The sequence below is a fragment of the Coregonus clupeaformis genome, chromosome 21 (genome assembly GCF_020615455.1).
Source record: "Coregonus clupeaformis isolate EN_2021a chromosome 21, ASM2061545v1, whole genome shotgun sequence".
Lineage (NCBI taxonomy): Eukaryota > Metazoa > Chordata > Actinopteri > Salmoniformes > Salmonidae > Coregonus > Coregonus clupeaformis.
The window spans coordinates 23,255,743-23,277,088 of NC_059212.1; the positions used below are offsets into that span (position 1 = coordinate 23,255,743).

The following is a 21,346-nucleotide window of genomic DNA, read 5'->3' on the forward strand; positions in this document are numbered from 1 at the left end:
AAACCTACAGATTTTGATGGGGATTTTTTTCAACTATGTTACTTAGAATAGACTTAAGGATCAACCAGCTAAACAGCTCCTGTTAGCAAAAATGTGCTTGGAGCATTGCGAATGAGAGGCCTCTAGTGGCCAAAAGGCTGTACTAGCACGGGCAGCACCATTGAGGTCTTCCACCATTTTTATGTAGTCAACTGGGCGGGACTTCCAACATGGTCAACAGGAGGGATCAGCCAATCGTGAAGAAAATGGACTACTTCAAAATTGCCTCAATGGCGCTGCACATGCTGTCAGAGATGCTATAACGAGTCCCTTTATCTCTATGGTTTGGAGTTACCTTTCGTACTCCTGAGTGGCGCAGTGGTCTAAGGCACTGCATCGCAGTGCTAACTGTGCCACTAGAGATCCTGGTTCGAATCCAGGCTCTGTCGCAGCCGGCCGCGACCGGGAGACTCATGGGCGGCGCACAATTGGCCCAGGGTAGGGGAGGGAATGGCCGGCAGGGATGTAGCTCAGTTGATAGAGCATGGCGTTTGTAACGCCAGGGTTGTGGGTTCGATTCCAACGGGGGGCCAGTATAAAAAAATATGTATTCACTAACTGTAAGTCGCTCTGGATAAGAGCGTCTGCTAAATGACTAAAATGTAAATGTAGCTAATAGTTTACGCTTCCAATTATGTGGAGGTCAAAATAATGATAAACTATATTCATTTTAGAATGTTGTTTACTTCTCCTTCCAATTATCATTCACCTGATAAGAGACATTTTGCTAACGCATGATGGGGGTCCCTGGGTTGCCGGTTTGCCTGGGTGGGGGTCCCTGGGCAAGAAAAGGTCATTTTCTTGCACATCTTTAGATTACAATGTTGGAGAATGGAGATCCATCCAGTACGGTTGAGTATGGCCCAGTATGACTCTCATGTTCTAAGACTGTACAGTTCTATTAAAATAGGTGAATATAGTAACTCAATATCCATTTAAGAGATTCAGATAAAAGAGCAAGCGAAAGACAGGAGTTCATGCTGAAAATGTAGAAGTTAGAGAATGTACAGTGACAGTTGAGTCAGAGAGATCTCAGTAAAGCAAGAGTGGAAAGCAGGGTGGGAAATTCAAATTTAGTCTGTTTTAATTTCATCATCTTCTGGTTTGCAGTTTTGTTCCACAAACAAAATGTTGATTTCCCACCCTGGGCAGAGAAAATCAGAACAGTAAGAGTGAGGTGTAGAGGAGAAAGAAAGCGCGAGCATAGAGACAGAAGAGGGTGAATAGAGCTACAGGAGAGTTTATTGAGCATGCTACAGATGTCAAATCAGAGTAGGTACACACAGCAGCAACCATCAAACATGGACTCACTTGGTAGAAAATGAGCTTTTAATCGTGCCTTTTCCAAACTATATTGATTATTACAATTGAGATGTAAAAACTCAATCCATGTAGAAAATATTCATAACTTTTCCCCACACATTGCAATTCTTTTTTTCCCCTCTCTCTCTCTCTCTCAACTGAAGGTGTAGTGTAAGTAATTATTGACCAAAAACAGCACAGAAGATTGTTGAAATCAAGGAGAAACATTCTGTGAGGGTTCGACTTTGATTTGTATTGTTCCCCCTCTCAAACATATAATCCACATTTGTTTTAGTAAAGAAAATGTTAAATTAAATCGTAAAGTAGGACTAAAGGCACATTTACTTTGGTCCCAACAGGTAGTCCGTCCTCATGTACAATCATACTTCACTATGACCAGTGACCACATTGCCCATCTGGATGTTGGGCGCATGCAATAGCAACATGTCTTCACTACTACCATGACCCATCAGTACATGCTCAAAAAGATTCACTGCCATTTTCAATCAAACTAAAAAATAAAATAAGACCAAAAAGAGGAACAATGACATACGCAAGTAAGGTTTGAAAAACATCTAGACAGCATTTACAGTCAGTAAGGGAAAATCTAAGCAGTCGTCCTTAGCAGGTGAAGTGTACAATGGTGTCAACAGCCTTTACAGTAATCATTCTCAACCCGGGCAAACTGGCCTTGCCTTGAGTTGTTTGGGATAAAACAACCCAACCAACTGATGGGCTTCCTTATCTAAGGCTGCTAATCAGGTTAATCATCAACATTATGAAAAACAAAGCGCAAAATCAAAACTATTAAATCTACATTTTAAATGGGTGAACATCAAGTCATGTAAAAAAGGGGAGGGGAAAACAAAACAGAAACCACAACCAAACAGAATGTGCCTAGACCTCGATCACTTGTAGAAATGTAAGGAGGCAAAACGATGATAATATTTTGCTGAGTAAGGCACATTTTTGCTGAATCATTCTAAGAAAAAGAGGGAATCCAATTCATTCTCATGATGAACATAGAGAGGGAGCTTGCCAACCACACAAACTAAGGTGGAGAGGGATAAGGGGACCTAGACGGGTCATGTTTTACGACAATGACATCGTAGAAACTACCGTCACATCTAGTGGGGGGCTTTTGATAATCAATATCGTCTAAAAGGAATGACTGGTTCAAATGTTTTCCCTAGGAGGTGAGTGTCATGGTGGTCTCCCCGAGGGGACTGAACAGGTGAGCACCACACATATTGAGGTTTGTCAGAGAGGGGGTTAGGGTGGGTTGTGATGGAGTGGTTTGTCTAGATGGTAGACTTGGAGAAGGAGACCTTCAGGTGGTGGTTGCTGCCCATGTCGTAGTTGTGGAGGTCCATCAAGGCCTGGATGGCCTCCTCGACTGTGGACATCTGGAGCAGCGCCATTTTGTGGCCTCTACATTGTGGGAGAAGAACAATGTGATCAGGTAACCACGATCTAGTCACACACACACGGGTGGTAAAATGATGATGATGATTGCGGCACATTCCAAATGGTGTTCGAAGGCCCAGGCTTGGGACTAAATTTGATAAGAAGTTACAGGCAGTTAAAGATGGTGTCTTACTGGAAAAACTTGAAGGCCTTCACAGTGCCACCTGCGTTAGAGAACAGCAGTCGCAGATCCTCCTCAGTCACGTCCTCCCTGTCGAATCCGAAATCAACAGTGAGCGAAACTCAACGCAAGCACATTCAGCCATGTCAATGCACTGGTACACTGTATTGCAAGAACTTCTAACCAGCGCTACAGCCAATCCCTTAAAGGGATACTTCGGGATTTTGGCAATGAGGCCCTTTATCTACTTCCCCAGAGTCAGATTAACTCGTGGATACCAAGTAAAGGGCTTCATTGCCAAAATCTCAAAGTATCCCTTTAAATATGGTAGCAAAACTACTAAATAATAGTGTAGTGCAAAAAAATACAATGCTAATGTCCTATCACTCTCGCAACCAAATAACATACACAAAAGTATTTGGACACCCCTTCAAATTAGTGGATTTGGCTATTTCAGCCACACCCGTTGCTGACAGGTGTATAAAAATTGAGCACAAAGCCATGCAATCTACATAGACAAACTATGGCAGTAGAATGGCCTTACTGAAGAGCTCAGTGACTTTCAACGTGGCACCTTCAGAGGATTCCACATTTCCAACAAGTCAGTTCGTCAAATTTCTGCCCTGCTAAACTAAGTGCTGTTATTGTGAAGTGGAAACGTCTAGAAGCAACAACGGCTCAGCTGCGAAGTGGTAGGCCACACAAGCTCACAAGTCAGTCCTCATTTGCAACACTCATTACAGAGTTCCAAACTGCCTCTGGAAGCAACGCCAGCACAAGAACTGTTCGTCGGGAGCTTCATGAAATGGTTTTCCAAGGCCGAGCAGCCGCACACAAGCCTAAGATCACCATGCGCAATGCCAAGCGTAGGCTGGAGTGGTGTAAAGCTTGCCGCCATTGGACTCTGGAGCATTAGAAAAGCATTCTCTGGAGTGATAAATCACACTTCACCATCGGCAGTCCGCCGGGCGAATCTGGGTTTGGCGGATGCCAGGAGAACGATACCTGCATAATGCCAACTGTAAAGTGGAGGAGAAATAATGGTCTGAGGCTGTTTATCATGGTTCGGGCTAGGCCCCTTAGTTCCAGTGAAGGGAAATCTTAACACTACAGCATACAATGACATTCTAGACGATTCTGTGCTTCCAACTTTGTGGCAACAGTTTGGGGAAGGCCCTTTCCTGTTTCAGCATGACAATACCTCTGTGCACAAAGAGAGGTCCATACTGAAATGGTTTGCCGAGATCAATGTGGAAGAACTTGACTAGCCTGCAAAGAGCCCTGACCTCAACTGCATCGAACACCTTTGGGATGAATTGGAACGCCAACTGCGAGCCAGGTCTAATCGCCCAACATCAGTGTCCAACCTCACAAATGCTCATGGCTGAACGAAGCAAGTCCCCACAGCAATGTTTCAACATCTTGTGGAACACCTTCCCAGAAGAGTGGAGGCTGTTATAGTAGCAAAGGGGGACCAACTCTATATTAATGCCCATGATTTTGGAATGAAATGTTCGACAAGCAGGTGTCCACATACTTTTGGTCATGTAGTCTACCAGAGAAGCAGCATATAATGAAAACAGTAGTGGTACGAGAACAGAGCCTTGAGGAACTCCATTCATAGACCATGCTAATGCCCTAGCTAGAAGACAACATCCATTGATGAAATGTTAAGACAGAATCAAGCCAAACCATAAGACAAACTCACGGGACGTTGGAGAGGTGGAGTGTGGCGGACGGAGGGAAGATGTTCTGAAAGTTCTTGGAGCCAGGCTTCTTGAAGCGGTGCAGGGGGGAGTTGGTGAAGTCCTTGGTGAGGCCCTGGTCATCCAGCCCTTCCCTGGGCAGCTGCACCGTCTGGTGCTTGGAGAGCGTCACACGGATTATTTTCCCATTCATCTTCTGGCCATTCAGGTGGCTCATCGCTGAGGAAAGGCATATAGGAAACATGGTTACAGTGACATGTTTCGCATGTGGTTAATGTGGAGATGTTTCTCTGCCATTCATTAGAAACAATGACAGGCCGTCTGACATTATTTTGAAATAAGGACTATAAAAGAGCAGTCACAAGTGCGTAGGTTTCAAAAACAGCCTAATGGAAAGGAAAGATACCTGCACACCGTCGAAAAAATGGAAAATATCAAAAACATAATGTACAGGTGTCTATCCTTTGCATCTACCATGTATTAGAAATGTTAGAGTTGCTTTAGGATCCACCTAGGACACGTGTCAAACTCATTCCACAGAGGGCCGAGTGTTTGCAGGTTTTCGCTCCTCCCTTGTACTTGATTGATTAATTAAGTGATTAGTTAGGAACAGGGTTTCCGTCAGGAAAATGTGTCCCTGGACATTTGACCAGCAGTTTTTTTAATTTACCGGAAATATGAGAAATGTATCGGATCAATATGCATTGGGTGCGTAACCTGATTAGGGGTGTCCACCCATGCTGCTCAGAATGACAGAAATTAAGTTTAGATTGTGGCAATTCATTTTAAACAGATGCAACGGTGTGCGTCCTTCTTACGAAATTCCGAAGTGCACTTTGATGATCGAATAACTGTCCACATTTACTTTTCCTCAGCTAACAAGACGAGTAACGCAAACAGCAAAATCACTAGCCTATGCCAAACTACTATCCTCCATAGTAGAAAAGTTGACATATTCTATTAGTAATCTTGTCATTCTGTGCGAAAGAAAGACTATTCCAAACAGACTTTGGGACAGTTGAGGGACGATAGATAGAAATTCATCCAACCAGTAGGCCTAGGATACATCCAAAACAACTTTAAAAAGCTTTGAGGTTGATGCAACAGATCAGAACGTTTAGCTTAAAATGTTGATAAACTATTATTTCTTCACATTATATGTGCAGCAATGCACGCAAAGCATTAGGTTACGCCGCGCAAATATTAATTCCATAATGCAATTAGCAGGAAAACACTTGTCAAAAGCACACTGCACATGGGAGTGGTTTCATCTGACAGATTAAAATATCCATAAACATTTTTTATAAATAATAGGACAACTAAAGACGCAACAACTAGCATGGGTTGCTAATATGACTACGATTGTCATAGAGGCCCCGTGTAGCTCAGTTGGTAGAGCATGGCACTTGCAACGCCAGGGTTGTGGGTTCGATTCCCACGGGGGGCCAGTATGAAAATGTATGCACTCACTAACTGTAAGTCGCTCTGGATAAGAGCGTCTGCTAAATTACTAAAATGTAAAATGATTGTGCCTTTGGCTACTGGACAATGAAAGAAAGGTGATTTGAAAACCAATAGAACATGAGAAATAGGCTACTGGTTTCAATGGCATATAGAAGTCTTTATTAAATAATTGCCTCCACGATTTGGTGGGATTTTGGCTTTATGCTACTTTCAAGCAAGGTAAGACGCCTCATTATATGAAGTAAAACATTCAGGTTTCAAACAATTAGGTATGTTTTCAAGATGCATACTGCCTCCAGCTCACTGCAAAGTTGTGTGATGCGCTGAAGCCTGCCTACCGTTGCCTACGCATATGAATGGCAAATGGGAACCCACTCACCGAGCTGGGCTTGGTTCCCGTCCGACATCTGGATGAGAGCACTGTCCTTCTTATTGTAGAGGATCTTCACGCGCTGAGCATCACCGTACACCCCTTAATTATAACGATAGGCAGACGGCAGGAGGAAGAGAGAGGAGAGAGCAAAAGGCAGAGGAGAGGGAGGAGTGAACCATGAAGGACAAAGTTAGTGCTTTAGGGAGTTTAAATATGAGACGTGAAAAAGGATGGAGCAATCATCCATATGATTTAAACCAATCAAAGAGTCTTAGAACAATAACCTTATAACAGAGAGAGGGAGAGAGAGAATAGAGAGAATATGCTGATAAAATCCCTCCAAAAAACAAGCTTTGTGAAATGAAAAAAAAATGAAGAAAAAAAGACTACATGCCGAATAATCAACCATGCATTAACGTAATTTATTCATGGAGTGAGATGGAGAGAGATGAGACTAGAGGCCTTGAAGGCCAAAATCTGTACTAAACGAAACGTGAAAGAAAAACATGAAACAGTTAACTCAACTATGGAAATACTAACCATAAATCAAATGAGATAAGAGAAAACAAAAAACATGGAGTAAAAAAAAAACTAAAACGGAAAAGGTAGAGTGCTAACGATAACATACCGAAGAGGGTAAACAGACTTTGGGGCGTAACCATCTTTAGAAGGAGAGAAGAGCAAGCAGCGTAAGACAGGTAGAGAGAAGAGTCGGAGGTAGAGCGGAGATGGACAGATCATCCATAACGGAGGGTGGTTTCCCGTAGAATGGTGAGGTGGTCATGGAGCATGGGTTCAAGGCAGTTAATTGGGGAAGTTGGTCCGAGGAGGAACATTTTTGTTCAGGCACAAAGCATGAACGTGTGGAAGGAGGGGGAAGGAAAGGAGGGAGGGAAGTAAGAGGGTGCGGACAGGACACAAAAGGGGCAAGACGGAAGGGTGGGAATGAACGAGGGGAAGGGGGGTGGGAGGGGGCAGCAATGCGGAGTAAATAAAAAACAAAGAGTTGGGGTGGGGGACAAAAATAAAAACAGGTCAGTACATTGGAAATGCAGGAGTTTGGTCAGAAAATGGCCGGATTTGGTTTGCTGTGGGGGGCTTTAATCCCAAACATACAAGGAAATAATAGTGCCAAATGTCAACACCTGAGAACAAAGGGGGAGCAGAGTACATTTACACCCAAGCCTAGTTTGTAACCAATAGCGATGAGAGGGGGCATGGATTGGGCATGCAGAAGAGTCTCAAAAGTTAAGGTTTTAGTAAAGTAAGTAAGCTTGGTAGCATATGAAATGCAGGAATATTGGTTAAAGCTGGTGGCAGGGGCGCTACCCTCTTAATTTCCAAAGGAGGAGCGTTTGGGCCATGCAGGTAAAGACATGAAAACCACCTTACAGAGTTATGGCATAAACCGAACATATCATGTTCAAGTCCACAAACCCAGTGTTTGGAGAGAGAAACGATCAGAGAATATTACTTCTGTTGAGAATTTATAGATAGATATAGCATAGAGAGACAGTGGGTGAGAGAAAATTTGAGGTGGGGGTGGTTGGTGTAGCCCCCACAGTTCATACCAACTTGACATAGCTTAGAGAAAGGGATTGGGAGAGAGGAGTGAACGGGGGGCTTGAAAGAAAAGAACGAGAGTTAGGAAGGACTATCACTTGACATGAAAGAGGGAGAAAGGGAGGGAGGGAGGGAGAGAAAGAGAGAAAGAGAGTTTAGGAGACAGCGGTTAAAATTTGCACAGAATGCATAGCAGATAGAGAAAGAGAGAGTGTGAACTGAGCCCCTCCATTCACTAAGACAGAGCCTGAGAAGTAACTGCAGTTCAGTTTACTTAGGCTATGGAGACAAAAACATAAGCAAGCACTGAGGCTAACATAAAATTCACATAAATGAGCACTGATATGATTACATCTCTTGACTGGCTGTACAACCATTTGGATGACCTCATGGTGAATGACGCTTGACAGAAAAACACTTGTCTTGGTACTTACACCCTCAGACTAACCCTTTAATTAAAGCCCGATGTCTTATAGACGGGTTGGTTGTTTAGCAACAAAACCGACGCATGTGAAACTATGGGGCAAAACAGACAGGGTTGGCTTAGACTGTTGACATGTTAACTGTCTCCAAATGTTTATTGAAAGCATAAATACATAAGCACAATAGGCCAATGTCTCAAATACATTGTTACATTTGTTGGTTAGCTAGATAGCAAATGTTTTGCCATATTAGCATTGACATGAAATCAGTCAAAACAAGATCTACAACGAGCCACCTACGATTCCCCGCGTCGCTGCTTCTTGTCATTGTTTCTAGCCATCTGACCATTCAGAATCATAACACGCGGCTTCTGGCCACATCGATTCGTGCGCATCATTTTCGTGACGTTGTCAACTAACCCGTCTATATAGACGGATTGGGTGTTTAGCAACAAAACCGACGCGTGCACAACTATGGGGCCAAACAGACTGGGTTGGCTTAGATTGTTGACAACATGTAAACTATATTTGTCGCCAATGTTTATTGAAAACAAATACATTTGCACATGAGCACTTGTCTCAAATACATTGTTACAGTTGTTGGTTAACTAGCGAATTTTTGCATAGACGTGACATGTGCTATCAAGAACAAGATAAAACTAGCTGAAACAAGCCACTTACAGTGGGGAGAACAAGTATTTGATACACTGCCGATTTTGCAGGTTTTCCTACTTACAAAGCATGTAGAGGTCTGTAATTTTTATCATAGGTACACTTCAACTGTGAGAGACGGAATCTAAAACAAAAATTCAGAAAATCACATTGTATGATTTTAAAGTAATTAATTAGCATTTTATTGCATGACATAAGTATTTGATCACCTACCAACCAGTAAGAATTCCGGCTCTCACAGACCTGTTAGTTTTTCTTTAAGAAGCCCTCCTGTTCACCACTCATTACCTGTATTAACTGCACCTGTATAAAAGACACCTGTCCCCACACTCAATCAAACAGACTCCAACCTCTCCACAATGGCCAAGACCAGAGAGCTGTGTAAGGACATCAGGGATAAAATTGGAGACCTGCACAAGGCTGGGATGAGCTACAGGACAATAGGCAAGAAGCTTGGTGAGAAGGCACCAACTGTTGGTGCAATTATTAGAAAATGGATGAGTTCAAGATGACGGTCAATCACCCTCGGTCTGGGGCTCCATGCAAGATCTCACCTCGTGGGGCATCAATGATCATGAGGAAGGTGAGGGATCAGCCCAGAACTACACGGCAGGACCTGGTCAATGACCTGAAGAGAGCTGGGACCACAGTCTCAAAGAAAACCATTAGTAACACACTACGCCGTCATGGATTAAAATCCTGCAGCGCACACAAGGTCCCCCTGCTCAAGCCAGCTCATGTCCAGGCCCGTCTGAAGTTTGCCAATGACCATCTGGATGATCCAGAGGAGGAATGGGAGAAGGTCATGTGGTCTGATGAGACAAAAATAGAGCTTTTTGTTCTAAACTCCACTCGCCATGTTTTGGAGAAGAAGAAGGATGAGTACAACCCCAAGAACACCATCCCAACCGTGAAGCATGGAGGTGGAAACATCATTCTTTGGGGATGCTTTTCTGCAAAGGGGACAGGATGACTGCACCGTATTGAGGGGAGGATGGATGGGGCCATGTATCACAAGATCTTGGCCAACAACCTCCTTCCCTCAGTAAGAGCATTGAAGATGGGTCGTGGCTGGGTCTTCCAGCATGACAACGACCCAAAACACACAGCCAGGGCAACTAAGGAGTGGCTCCGTAAGAAGCATCTCAAGGTCCTGGAGTGGCCTAGCCAGTCTCCAGACCTGAATCCAATAGAAAATCTTTGGAGGGAGCTGAAAGTCTGTATTGCCCAGCGACAGCCCCGAAACCTGAAGGATCTGGAGAAGGTCTGTATGGAGGAGTGGGTCAAAATCCCTACTGCAGTGTGTGCAAACCTGGTCAAGACCTACAGGAAACGTATGATCTCTGTAATTGCAAACAAAGGTTTCTGTACCAAATATTAAGTTCTGCTTTTCTGATGTATCAAATACTTATGTCATGCAATAAAATGCAAATTAATTACTTAAAAATCATACAATGTGATTTTCTGGATTTTTGTTTTAGATTCCGTCTCTCACAGTTGAAGCGTACCTATGATAAAAATTACAGACCTCTACATGCTTTGTAAGTAGGAAAACCTGCAAAATCGGCAGTGTATCAAATACTTGTTCTCCCCACTGTATGATTCCCCACTTCTTGCCATTGTTGCTAACTATCTGGCCCTCCAGAATCACAACACACAGACTTCTGCCCAATTGAAGCTTGCGCATTGTTTGTGACGTTTATTTGTTGTCAGCTAACCTGTCTATGTCAATGTCTTTACGCAGGGAATTAAGTGATACAAAAAATCTACGCAAATGTGTGGTTTGCATGGCAAGATCACATCAATTAGACTTTCAGAAATATGTTATTAGGGGTCTCCTTTGGCAGTCCTAATCACTTTTCAAAAATGTTATGCAAGGAAAACTGGGTCAGGTTTTCTAAGGGCTAAACTAGAGGTTGTGTGCAGCAGAGCTTTATAGAATAACAGTCAAGGAATACTGAGCAAAACTGAATATAGTAGTCGTTTAAGTTGTAGCCATCTTATAAAATACACTGCTCAAAAAAATAAAGGGAACACTTAAACAACACAATGTAACTCCAAGTCAATCACACTTCTGTGAAATCAAACTGTCCACTTAGGAAGCAACACTGATTGACAATATATTGCACATGCTGTTGTGCAAATGGAATAGACAACAGGTGGAAATTATAGGCAATTAGCAAGATACCCCCAATGAAGGAGTGGTTCTGCAGGTGGTGACCACAGACCACTTCTCAGTTCTTATGCTTCCTGGCTGATGTTTTGGTCACTTTTGAATGCTGGCGGTGCTTTCACTCTAGTGGTAGCATGAGACGGAGTCTACAACGCACACAAGTGGCTCAGGTAGTGCAGCTCATCCAGGATGGCACATCAATGCGAGCTGTGGCAAGAAGGTTTGCTGTGTCTGTCAGCGTAGTGTCCAGAGCATGGAGGCGCTACCAGGAGACAGGCCAGTACATCAGGAGACATGGAGGAGGCCGTAGGAGGGCAACAACCCAGCAGCAGGACCGCTACCTCCGCCTTTGTGCAAGGAGGAGCAGGAGGAGCACTGCCAGAGCCCTGCAAAATGACCTCCAGCAGGCCACAAATGTGCATGTGTCTGCTCAAACGGTCAGAAACAGACTCCATGAGGGTGGTATGAGGGCCCGACGTCCACAGGTGGGGGTTGTGCTTACAGCCCAACACCATGCAGGACGTTTGGCATTTGCCAGAGAACACCAAGATTGGCAAATTCGCCACTGGCGCCCTGTGCTCTTCACAGATGAAAGCAGGTTCACACTGAGCACATGTGACAGACGTGACAGAGTCTGGAGACGCCGTGGAGAACGTTCTGCTGCCTGCAACATCCTCCAGCATGACCGGTTTGGAGGTGGGTCAGTCATGGTGTGGGGTGGCATTTCTTTGGGGGGCCGCTCAGCCCTCCATGTGCTCGCCAGAGGTAGCCTGACTGCCATTAGGTACCGAGATGAGATCCTCAGACCACTTGTGAGACCATATGCTGGTGCGGTTGGCCCTGGGTTCCTCCTAATGCAAGACAATGCTAGACCTCATGTGGCTGGAGTGTGTCAGCAGTTCCTGCAAGAGGAAGGCATTGATGCTATGGACCGCCCGTTCCCCAGACCTGAATCCAATTGAGCACATCTGGGACATCATGTCTCGCTCCATCCACCAACGCCACGTTGCACCACAGACTGTCCAGGAGTTGGCGGATGCTTTAGTCCAGGTCTGGGAGGAGATCCCTCAGGAGACCATCCGCCACCTCATCAGGAGCATGCCCAGGCGTTGTAGGGAGGTCATACAGGCACGTGGAGGCCACACACACTACTGAGCCTCATTTTGACTTGTTTTAAGGACATTACATCAAAGTTGGATCAGCCTGTAGTGTGGTTTTCCACTTTAATTTTGAGTGTGACTCCAAATCCAGACCTCCATGGGTTGATAAATTTGATTTCCATTGACAATTTTTGTGTGATTTTGTTGTCAGCACATTCAACTATGTAAAGAAAAAAGTATTTAATAAGATTATTTCATTCATTCAGATCTAGGATGTGTTATTTGAGTGTTCCCTTTATTTTTTTGAGCAGTGTATAACTTCAGATCTGTGTACTGATCAAGAAGTATAATAGATAATTCCATTCAAGTATTGTGCAAGTACTTGTGCAACGAAATGTAAGGTTGGACTAAATAGCCAAATTGTATAGATGGGGATATTTTCCCAAAAAATTCTGAGCCCTTCCACTCATGAAATAACACCAGTCATACCAACTATAATAAATGTCTGCTCAAAGTCCATGTCAGAATCAATGAACAATGATGTACAAGACAAAGTCAGAGAGGCATGAGATCCAAGTGAGATCTGTGTACTATAGGAGGAGAGCAAAGAGAAAGGGGGAGGTCTGGGGGACGTTACTGACCTCTTCGTTGAGGTTGCTGACCAGGAGCACGCCGCTGCAGCCAGAGTGTCCGGAGAGCGCCACCCTCCCTGCAGCTGCCGCCGCTGCAGCCGCAGCACTCAGAGGACTCATGGCTCCTGGAGGAATGGCCAGAGAGCCAGGCACGTTAACATGGTAATGGGGAGACAGACAGCAAGCACAGGCAAAGCACACCACACAGCCATGTGCTACAGCAGGGGTTCCCAAACTTTTTTAGCCTGAAACCCCATTTTGATAAACATTTTTCACAACCCCACCACGTATTAAAAAAATAAAAATAAAACTCATGTAATCAACAGCCAATGTTAACTTTTTTTTGGGGGGCTTTTTAAAATGTCAATCTGATGGAAGTATGGTTTGGAAGAAAAAAAAAGGTATGCACTAAGTAAGTCGCTCTGGATAAGAGCGTCTGCTAAATTACTAAAATGTAAATGTTGAAGTGACTGAAACGCATCAGAAAGATATTGGGACAGTTAGAAGATCATCAGGCAATAATGAGTATGATCTTCTGTGTAGGGAAAGATCCCCCAGTCTGATTTAGTGCCTGGTCGTATCCCCTTTGTTTTAATGTTCCTGACCAGCTTGTGGGCATTGTAAAGGAAAACAGAAGACATGCATGTGTTCCTGAGAGTCTTATCTTTCAGTGATGGGGTCATAGTATTAAACCGTTCAAAAGATAGAGCCACATTTGTAGGAGGAAAACAGGCACCGCTCTGTTTATTACAACCGCATCTAGTACCAGAGGTTACTGACATCCTGAGGTTCTATGAATCAAGCACTTTTTTTTTGTAGAGTTTCTCTCACGACTCCATTTTCAAACCAGGCAACCCCACGTGGGGTCGCAAGCCCTAGTTTGGTAAACGCTGTGCTAGTGTGCATGCCATGCCCACAAACATTTACATAATGGGTCGGACACGCATACACACAGGAGCACGTGCACTCACACAGGGACACACATGCTCACGCACACACAAAGGGATGCACACACGCATTTTCCACAACAAAAACAAACAAATATTTGTCAAAAGCTATTCAAGACACAGGAAAGGTTAGTCAACTAAAGCTAACCTTTCATTATTCCACATGTTCTAAGTCCTTTCATGACGACATCCTTGGTCATTCTTAAGCAACTGTATCATACACTGAACAAAAATATTTTAAAAAACGCAACGTCAAAGTGTTGGTCCCATGTGTCATGAGCTGAAAAGATCCCAGAAAATGTCCAGACGCACAAAATACATATGTCTCAAATTGTGCACAAATTTGTTTACATCCCTGTTAGTGAGCATTTCTCCTTTGCCAAGATAATCCATTCACCTGAAAGGTGTGGCATATCAAGAAGCTGATTAAAGAGCATGATCATTACACAGGTGCACCTTGTGCTGGGACAATAAAAGGCCACTCTAAAATGTGCAGTTTTCACACAACACAATGCCACAGATGTCTCAAGTTTTGAAGGAGCGTGCAATTAGCAAGCTGACTGCAGGAATGTCCACCAGAGCTGTTGCCAGAGAATTTAATGTTTATTTCTCGACCATAAGCCACCTCCAACGTCGTTTTAGAGAATTTGGCAGTACGTCCAACCGACCTCACAACCGCAGACCACGTGTAACCATGCCAGCCCAGGACCTCCACATCCAGCTTCTTCAACTGCGGGATCGTCTGAGACCAGCCACCCGGACAGCTGATGATACTGTGGGTTAGCACAATCAAAGAATTTCTGCACAAACTATCACAAACCGTCTCAGGGAAGCTCATCTGTGTGCTCGTCGTCCTCACCAGGGTCTTGACTTGACTGCAGTTCGGCGTCATAACCAACTTCAGTGGTCAAATGCTCACCTTCGATGGCCACTGGCACGCTGCATAAGTGTGCTCTTCACAGATTAATCCTGGTTTCAACTGTACCTGGCAGATGGCGTGTATGGCGTTGTGTGGGCGAGCAGTTTGCTGACAACGCTGTGAACAGAGTGCCTCATGGTGGCGGTGGGGTTATGGTATGGGCAGGCAGGCATAAGCTACGGACAATGAATACAATTGCATTTTATCAATGGCAATTTGAATGCACAGAGATACTGTGACAAGATCCTGAGGCCCATCGTTGTGCCATTCATCCGCCGCCATCACCTTATGTTTCAGCATGATAATGCACAGCCCCACGTCGCAAGGATCTGTATACAATTCCTGGAAGCTGAAATGTCACCAGACATGTCACCCATTGAGCATTTTTGGGATTCTCTGGATCGACATGTACGACAGCGTATTCCAGTTCCCGCCAATATCCAGCAACTTCGCACAGCCATTGAAGAGGAGTGGGACAACATTCCACAATCTATGCAAAGGAGATGTGTCGCGCTGCATGAGGCAAATGGTGGGCTCACCAGATACTGACTGGTTTTCTGATCCACGCGCCCTACTTTTTTTTTTGTGGGCATCTGTGACCAACAGATGCATATCTGTATACCCAGTCATGTGAAATCTATAGATTAGGGTCTAATGAATTTATTTCAATTGACAGATTTCCTTATACGAACTGTAACTCAGTAAAATCTTTGAAATTGTTGCATTATATTTTTGTTCAGTGTATTTTAAACTCCTCAAACATGCTAGTAGACATTTTTTTCTTCTTCCTTGGTCTGACAGGTGTGGTTGCTATAACACCAACTCTTTATGTCTCTTTTGCCCCTAGACAACAGACACACACCAGGTAAGACTTAAGAGTGAAAAAAAGAAAAGATCATGGAAAGCATAGGTACCTCCGCCCTGCGAGTAGGAGAGAGAAGACTGAAACCCTCCACCGCTAGAGTAGGGAGCTACCATTCCAGAGGGGGTACCTAAGGAGTGTACAGGAAAAGGCTTAAATATACACGTTGGGCATGGGGGGGATGGGAGTAGTTATAATGTAGAAAAGCTTTATCAAATTGACAAGGCTATTTTATGGCTTGGAACAGACTGTTGATAATATACATTGACCCATTTTCCAATTTGTTCTCATTCCTTCTTTTGTTCGTCACGTCGTGGTGTATTACTGGACTGGTAGGGATTTCTGTTGTCCACCTACTACCTCTACAAAGCATTAGATAAGTACATACCCAGACTCCCATTGAGAGAGAACACTTAGTGGTATTGACTTTTATACAGAGGAGAGAGAGCTGACTTGACAGGCCTGGAAAAAGAGAGAAGAGAGAGAAAGAAGAGAGAAAGAACAGAGGGGGACAGAAGAGAAAAGGGTGAAGATGGTTGGACGGGTGGAGGCAGGTCTTACCAAGCAGGGAGGAGTCCTTGTTGAGGGCGGCTGCCATGGCAGGGTCTAGGGTGGGCTGGCCGTCGCCAGCGGGTAGCTCGGGCCGGGTGTAGTCGCGACTCTTGTCGTTGTTGTACTTGACGTTGAGGTTGACCAGTTTGGAGAAGTCGATCCGCAGTGTGCAGCATGAGTTGTAGATGTTCTGGCCGTCCAGGGACTGGAGAATGTGATGAAAGAAATAAACTTCATTAGTAAGCGTTTTGCTTTTAACATCGTGATATTCTGGAGAGAGAGACTGGTAGACAAACAAAATTGTTATCAACCTTAATTTTAACAGGTAAGTTGACTCAGAACTGAATATACTACAGGTTTGTCTGTCTGCTCACCAGTCTGGCTTGCTGGGCGTTGACTGGTTCGCTGAACTGGAGCAGGGCCTGGAACTGGTTGTTCTTGGTGAATGTGATGATCTTCATGACAGTTCCAAACTTGGAGAAGATCTGCTGGAGGACGTCCAGAGTAACGGGGTAGAACATGTTGTCAATGATTATCCTAAGCACGGGGCTGGGGGCCTGGGCTAGAACACTATCCAGCGCACTGGTGTCAGAGTTGGGAGAGCCACCGTCCTGCACCGCCGACACTGCCTGGAGGACAGCTTGTGCACGCTGAGTGGGTAAGTATGAAAGAGAGGAAGAGCGAGAAAGATTGCAGTCGGTAAATCTATAAAAGTGCAGTCACAAATGCCAAGGCTGTCTAGTACAACATTTCCGTGTGTCTACACTAGAGACTCAATACTAGTCATGCACAAGTGTATTTTCTGGGAAATGACAGAATCTCACCTGGTTGAGAGCACTGTCTGTCTTGAGCTCCTTGTGGTTGGAGAACTGGATGAACACGGGGACGTTGCGGACCTGAGGTGTCACTGCCGTATAGTAGTTCACCATTGTAACGGCCGCCTCCTCTGTACCAAGCTCCAGGAACGCCTTGCACATGGACAGAGGACAATTTCAAGAAAGACAAGAGGACAAATTGCTTGTTGTAGTATTAAATAGTTTTTAAAAAAAAGCTTAGGGTCAGGAGTTCCTGACCATTTGTCCTGAACAGGGAAAGCTCAGGTGAGGTTTAACACAAGAGTCCCACCATAACACTTGAGCATTTAGATCTTTAACCCCTTTTAAAAACTGTGTGTTTGAGCTACAGAGTGCATCTGTAGATACCAACCATTAGTCTCTGTGATTAGCGGGGGCTGAGCTAGAGCGGGGTTTGAGAGACATGGGCGGATCCCGGTCTTTTTACAAAAACATCTGTTGAGTCCCAATGGTTTGCGCTACACACTATTAAAAGCCATCTATAAAAGCTGAGACAGTCACGAACATGTAACATGTTTTGCTATATGACGCTCACAAGCTACACAGGAGTCGTTAGAAGATAAGGGGTTCTTCTACATAGATCATAGGAAATCTTAGGACAGTGTCTATAATAATGTAATAAGCTCACAGTTGCAGTCACAAACTCCACACAGTTGTTACTGAGTAGTTGGATATACATTTCCTGGTGAGCAAACAATTTCTGTACTTACAGCATTCATATCAATCCATTTTTAATCAGCTTATTTATTTGTAAATAAAACTCATGAATGCAACTGTGTAGCCCTGGTTGTCCTGAAAATAAAAATGGTAAAACACTTCATTGTGAGGCTAAATATATGAGCTGGGCATGCAGATAAATGAAAGTCAGATAAATGAAAAGACGATTCTTGCTGGGGTCTCGGGACTGATACAGTTAAAGGGATACTTCGAGATTTTGTCAATGAAGCCCTTCATCTACTTCCCCAGAGTCAAAATTAGTTTTTCCCCACAAAAGAGCTTTATTACAGACAGAAATACTCCTCAGTTTCATCAGCTGTCTGGGTGGCTGGTCTCAGACGATCCCGCAGTTGAAGAAGCTGGATGTGGAGGTCCTGGGCTGGTGTGGTTACACGTGGTCTGCGGTTGTGAGGCCGGTTGGACGTACTGCCAAATTCTCTAAAACGACGTCGGAGGCGGCTTATGGTAGAGAAATGAACATTACATTCTCTGGCAACAGCTCTGGTGGACATTCCTGTAGTCAGCTTGCTAATTGCACGCTCCTTCAAAACTTGAGACATCTGTGGCATTGTGTTGTGTGAAAACTGCACATTTTAGAGTGGCCTTTTATTGTCCCCAGCACAAGGTGCACCTGTATAATGATCATGCTATTTAATCAGCTTCTTGATATGCCACACCTGTCAGGTGGATGGATTATCTTGGCAAAGAGAAATGCTCACTAACAGGGATGTAATCAAATGTATGCACAAAATTTGAGAGAAATAAGTTGTGCGTATGGAACATTACTGGGATCTTTTATTTCAGCTCATGAAACATGGGACCAACACTTTACATGTTGCGTTTATATTTTTGTTCTGTATATTAAAAAAATAATATATTTTTGTGCTTAGTTGGTCAATTTGCAGTGTACAAATTATAATTATGTTCCGCCCCCCGACCATCCGCTCCCTAGTTGCCTATCCCTGCTTTACATGGTCAGGACAAACTCCTGGCCCTAATCATGGCACTACAATAACAGCATAAAACAAAAATATCCAAGACAATTTCCGCCACAAAACTCACCTGATTTTTGCCCTTCAGCATGAGGATATTGGTGACCTTGCCGAACGGTAGGCCCAGGGCGATGACCTCCGTCTCAGACACCTCGCTGGGCAGCTTCCGGATGTGGAGCACCCGGGACGGGGGACTCTCCATCCTGTCCTCCACTCTCAGTTTTTTACTGCCGTCATTGCCGTTAGCTGTGAAATCAAGCGCCATGCATGAATATATCGCATCAGCTGTCTTCAGCCCTTAAAAAGGTCCAATGCATTCATTTCTATCTCAATATCAAGTTTCTAGTTTTAATGTTACGTGCCCAAGTACATAGTTGTACTTAAGTAACAATACTTTAAAGTAACAATACTTTAAAGTACTACTTGTCTTTTTTTTTTGAGTATCTGTTCTTTACTATTTAGGACAACTTTTACTTCACTGCATTGCTATAGAAAATAATTTACTTTTTACTCCATACATTTTCCCTGATGCCCAAAAGTACTAGTTACATTTTGAATGCTTAGCAGGTCAGGAAAATGGTGCAATTCACACACTTATCAAGAGAACATCCCTGGTCATCCCTACTGCCTCTGATCTGGCAGACTCACTAAACACAAATGCTTCACTTGTAAATGATGTCTGAGTGTTGGGAGTGTGCCCCTGGCTATCCGTAAATAAATAAAAAATAAGAAAATGGTGCCTTGTGGTTTGCTTAATATAAAGGAATTTGAAATTATTTTGATACTTAAGTATATTTTAGCAATTACATTTTATCCTTAAGTATATGTAAAACCAAATACTTTTAGACTTTTACTCAAATAGTATTTTACTGGGCGACTTCCACTTGAGTCATTTTATATTAAGGCATCTTTACTTCTACTCAAGTATGACAATTGGGTACTTTTCCCACCACTGCAAGTACAGTGAAATGCCTTTCTTACAAGCTCTGAACCCAACAATGCAGTAATCAATAATGTAATACTAAACATAACATAAATAACATCAAATTATTTCTGGGTAGCAATTAAGTACCTTACTGTGATTGTTTTAAATTAAAATAGTAAAAAAGAAACAAAAACAGCTTCTTAGCAAAGTTTATTGGCAGAGCGGTTTGGAACTCTTTCTTATTAGTCTGAACAAATTTACCGCCTGGTGATATCACCAGGCAGGCCAAAACTCCATCCCACCACAACAGCCTGAAATTTCAGGCAGTCTTTTCAAACGGGGGAAACAATGTTAGAATGTGAATGGCTTTAGCTTTACTTTCCTATATGCCTGAATGGGAGAGAAAAAGTGCTCACCAGTCACAGAGTTGGGGCTGGTGCTGTAGAGATTTAATTCATCTGAGCCTCTCTGTAAAATAAGAATGCATACATGAATTTACTTGGTACATCGTTTGCCAATTGATGAAAGTGTCCTGAAAAGTCAGGTGCTAAAGTGCAAATTTACCTTCACGCCAACTGCAACATCAGTGGCAATGCTGAATAGGGAAAATATGAATGTGAGTTGTGCACACATAGCAGCGCAAACAACTAAGAAAAAGGACAATTAACGGAACCAAAGGTATAGCTAGGGTATCTGCAATTAATAAATAAAGTTAGCTACGCCTACTATCCTACCGGTTTGCTAACGTTACCCACTCAGGCTAAAAACCAGCTTCCAGTGCGCGTGAGTGTTGGCTTGCAATAATATTAGCTAAATGTGTATTCATCGTATTTACAGGTTGGATATAAAAGCGCATTGCAAATTCCACGTTTGTATATTCGAGTATCCTTGCCAGTTAACGCTAGCTAGCTACAGTGCCCACCTAACTGATCGGAAGAGACAAAGGAAGCCTGACATACTACCATAACAAAGCGCAGGGGGTGCCTGCACGGTCAGCTAGGTACTACAGCAGTAGCTACTGTACTGAAAATAACACGACATTGTGAATGCTTAGTTCAACGAAATTGTAGAAATATTGACGCTACTCAATTTTTGCGTAGTCATCACAACTCCTAGGTAGCTAGCTAGTTATACCAATCAACACACGCTGTCAAATTCTACTGTACCCGCATTAGCTAGCTAATGTAATTCTAACAAGATGGGTGGCAGACGGGCACCATGTCTAGAACGAAGGCAAACGTGGCCCAGTGAGCTAGCTAGCTTGCTAACGTTATTGAATAGATATTTCCATGCAACATTAAAACCTTTAGCGAATGTAATTAAGAGCAACATCCAACCGTGAACACATACCCGTCCATTGCCGAATGAGATTTATTTTCGTGTATCTATTTATTCTTTAGACCTCAGCTCCACTCAGACACACAACCACCACAGCAAAATGGTCGCAAATGCTGTCATGAAGTGAGCCGAGTGACGGAAAATGCCGAACAAAGCCGAATTTCCACTTATCTACAGTCCATTGGTGGGTATGGCTTAATTCCACA

General features: G+C 43.6%; 1 protein-coding gene across 2 annotated transcripts; it reads right to left on the reverse strand.

Moving 5' to 3' along the window:
• Positions 1-1,261: 1,261 nt before the first annotated feature.
• On the reverse strand, positions 1,262-21,253 carry LOC121535106 (polypyrimidine tract-binding protein 2). Of its 2 annotated transcripts, XM_041841826.2 has the most exons (14): positions 21,153-21,253; positions 20,367-20,397; positions 20,219-20,270; positions 18,948-19,123; positions 17,139-17,282; positions 16,689-16,964; positions 16,324-16,519; positions 15,815-15,892; positions 13,044-13,159; positions 7,101-7,134; positions 6,479-6,571; positions 4,638-4,854; positions 2,942-3,019; positions 1,262-2,772 (listed from the first exon to the last, which is right to left on the reverse strand). In XM_041841826.2, the coding sequence occupies exons 1-14, from the start codon at positions 21,158-21,160 to the stop codon at positions 2,643-2,645; spliced, it is 1,629 nt and encodes a 542-aa protein (XP_041697760.1). In that variant the 5' UTR covers positions 21,161-21,253; the 3' UTR covers positions 1,262-2,642. The 2 variants fall into 2 exon arrangements, with proteins under 2 accessions (XP_041697760.1, XP_041697761.1); XM_041841827.2 differs by lacking the exon at positions 15,815-15,892.
• Between the last annotated feature and the right edge of the window lie 93 nt (positions 21,254-21,346).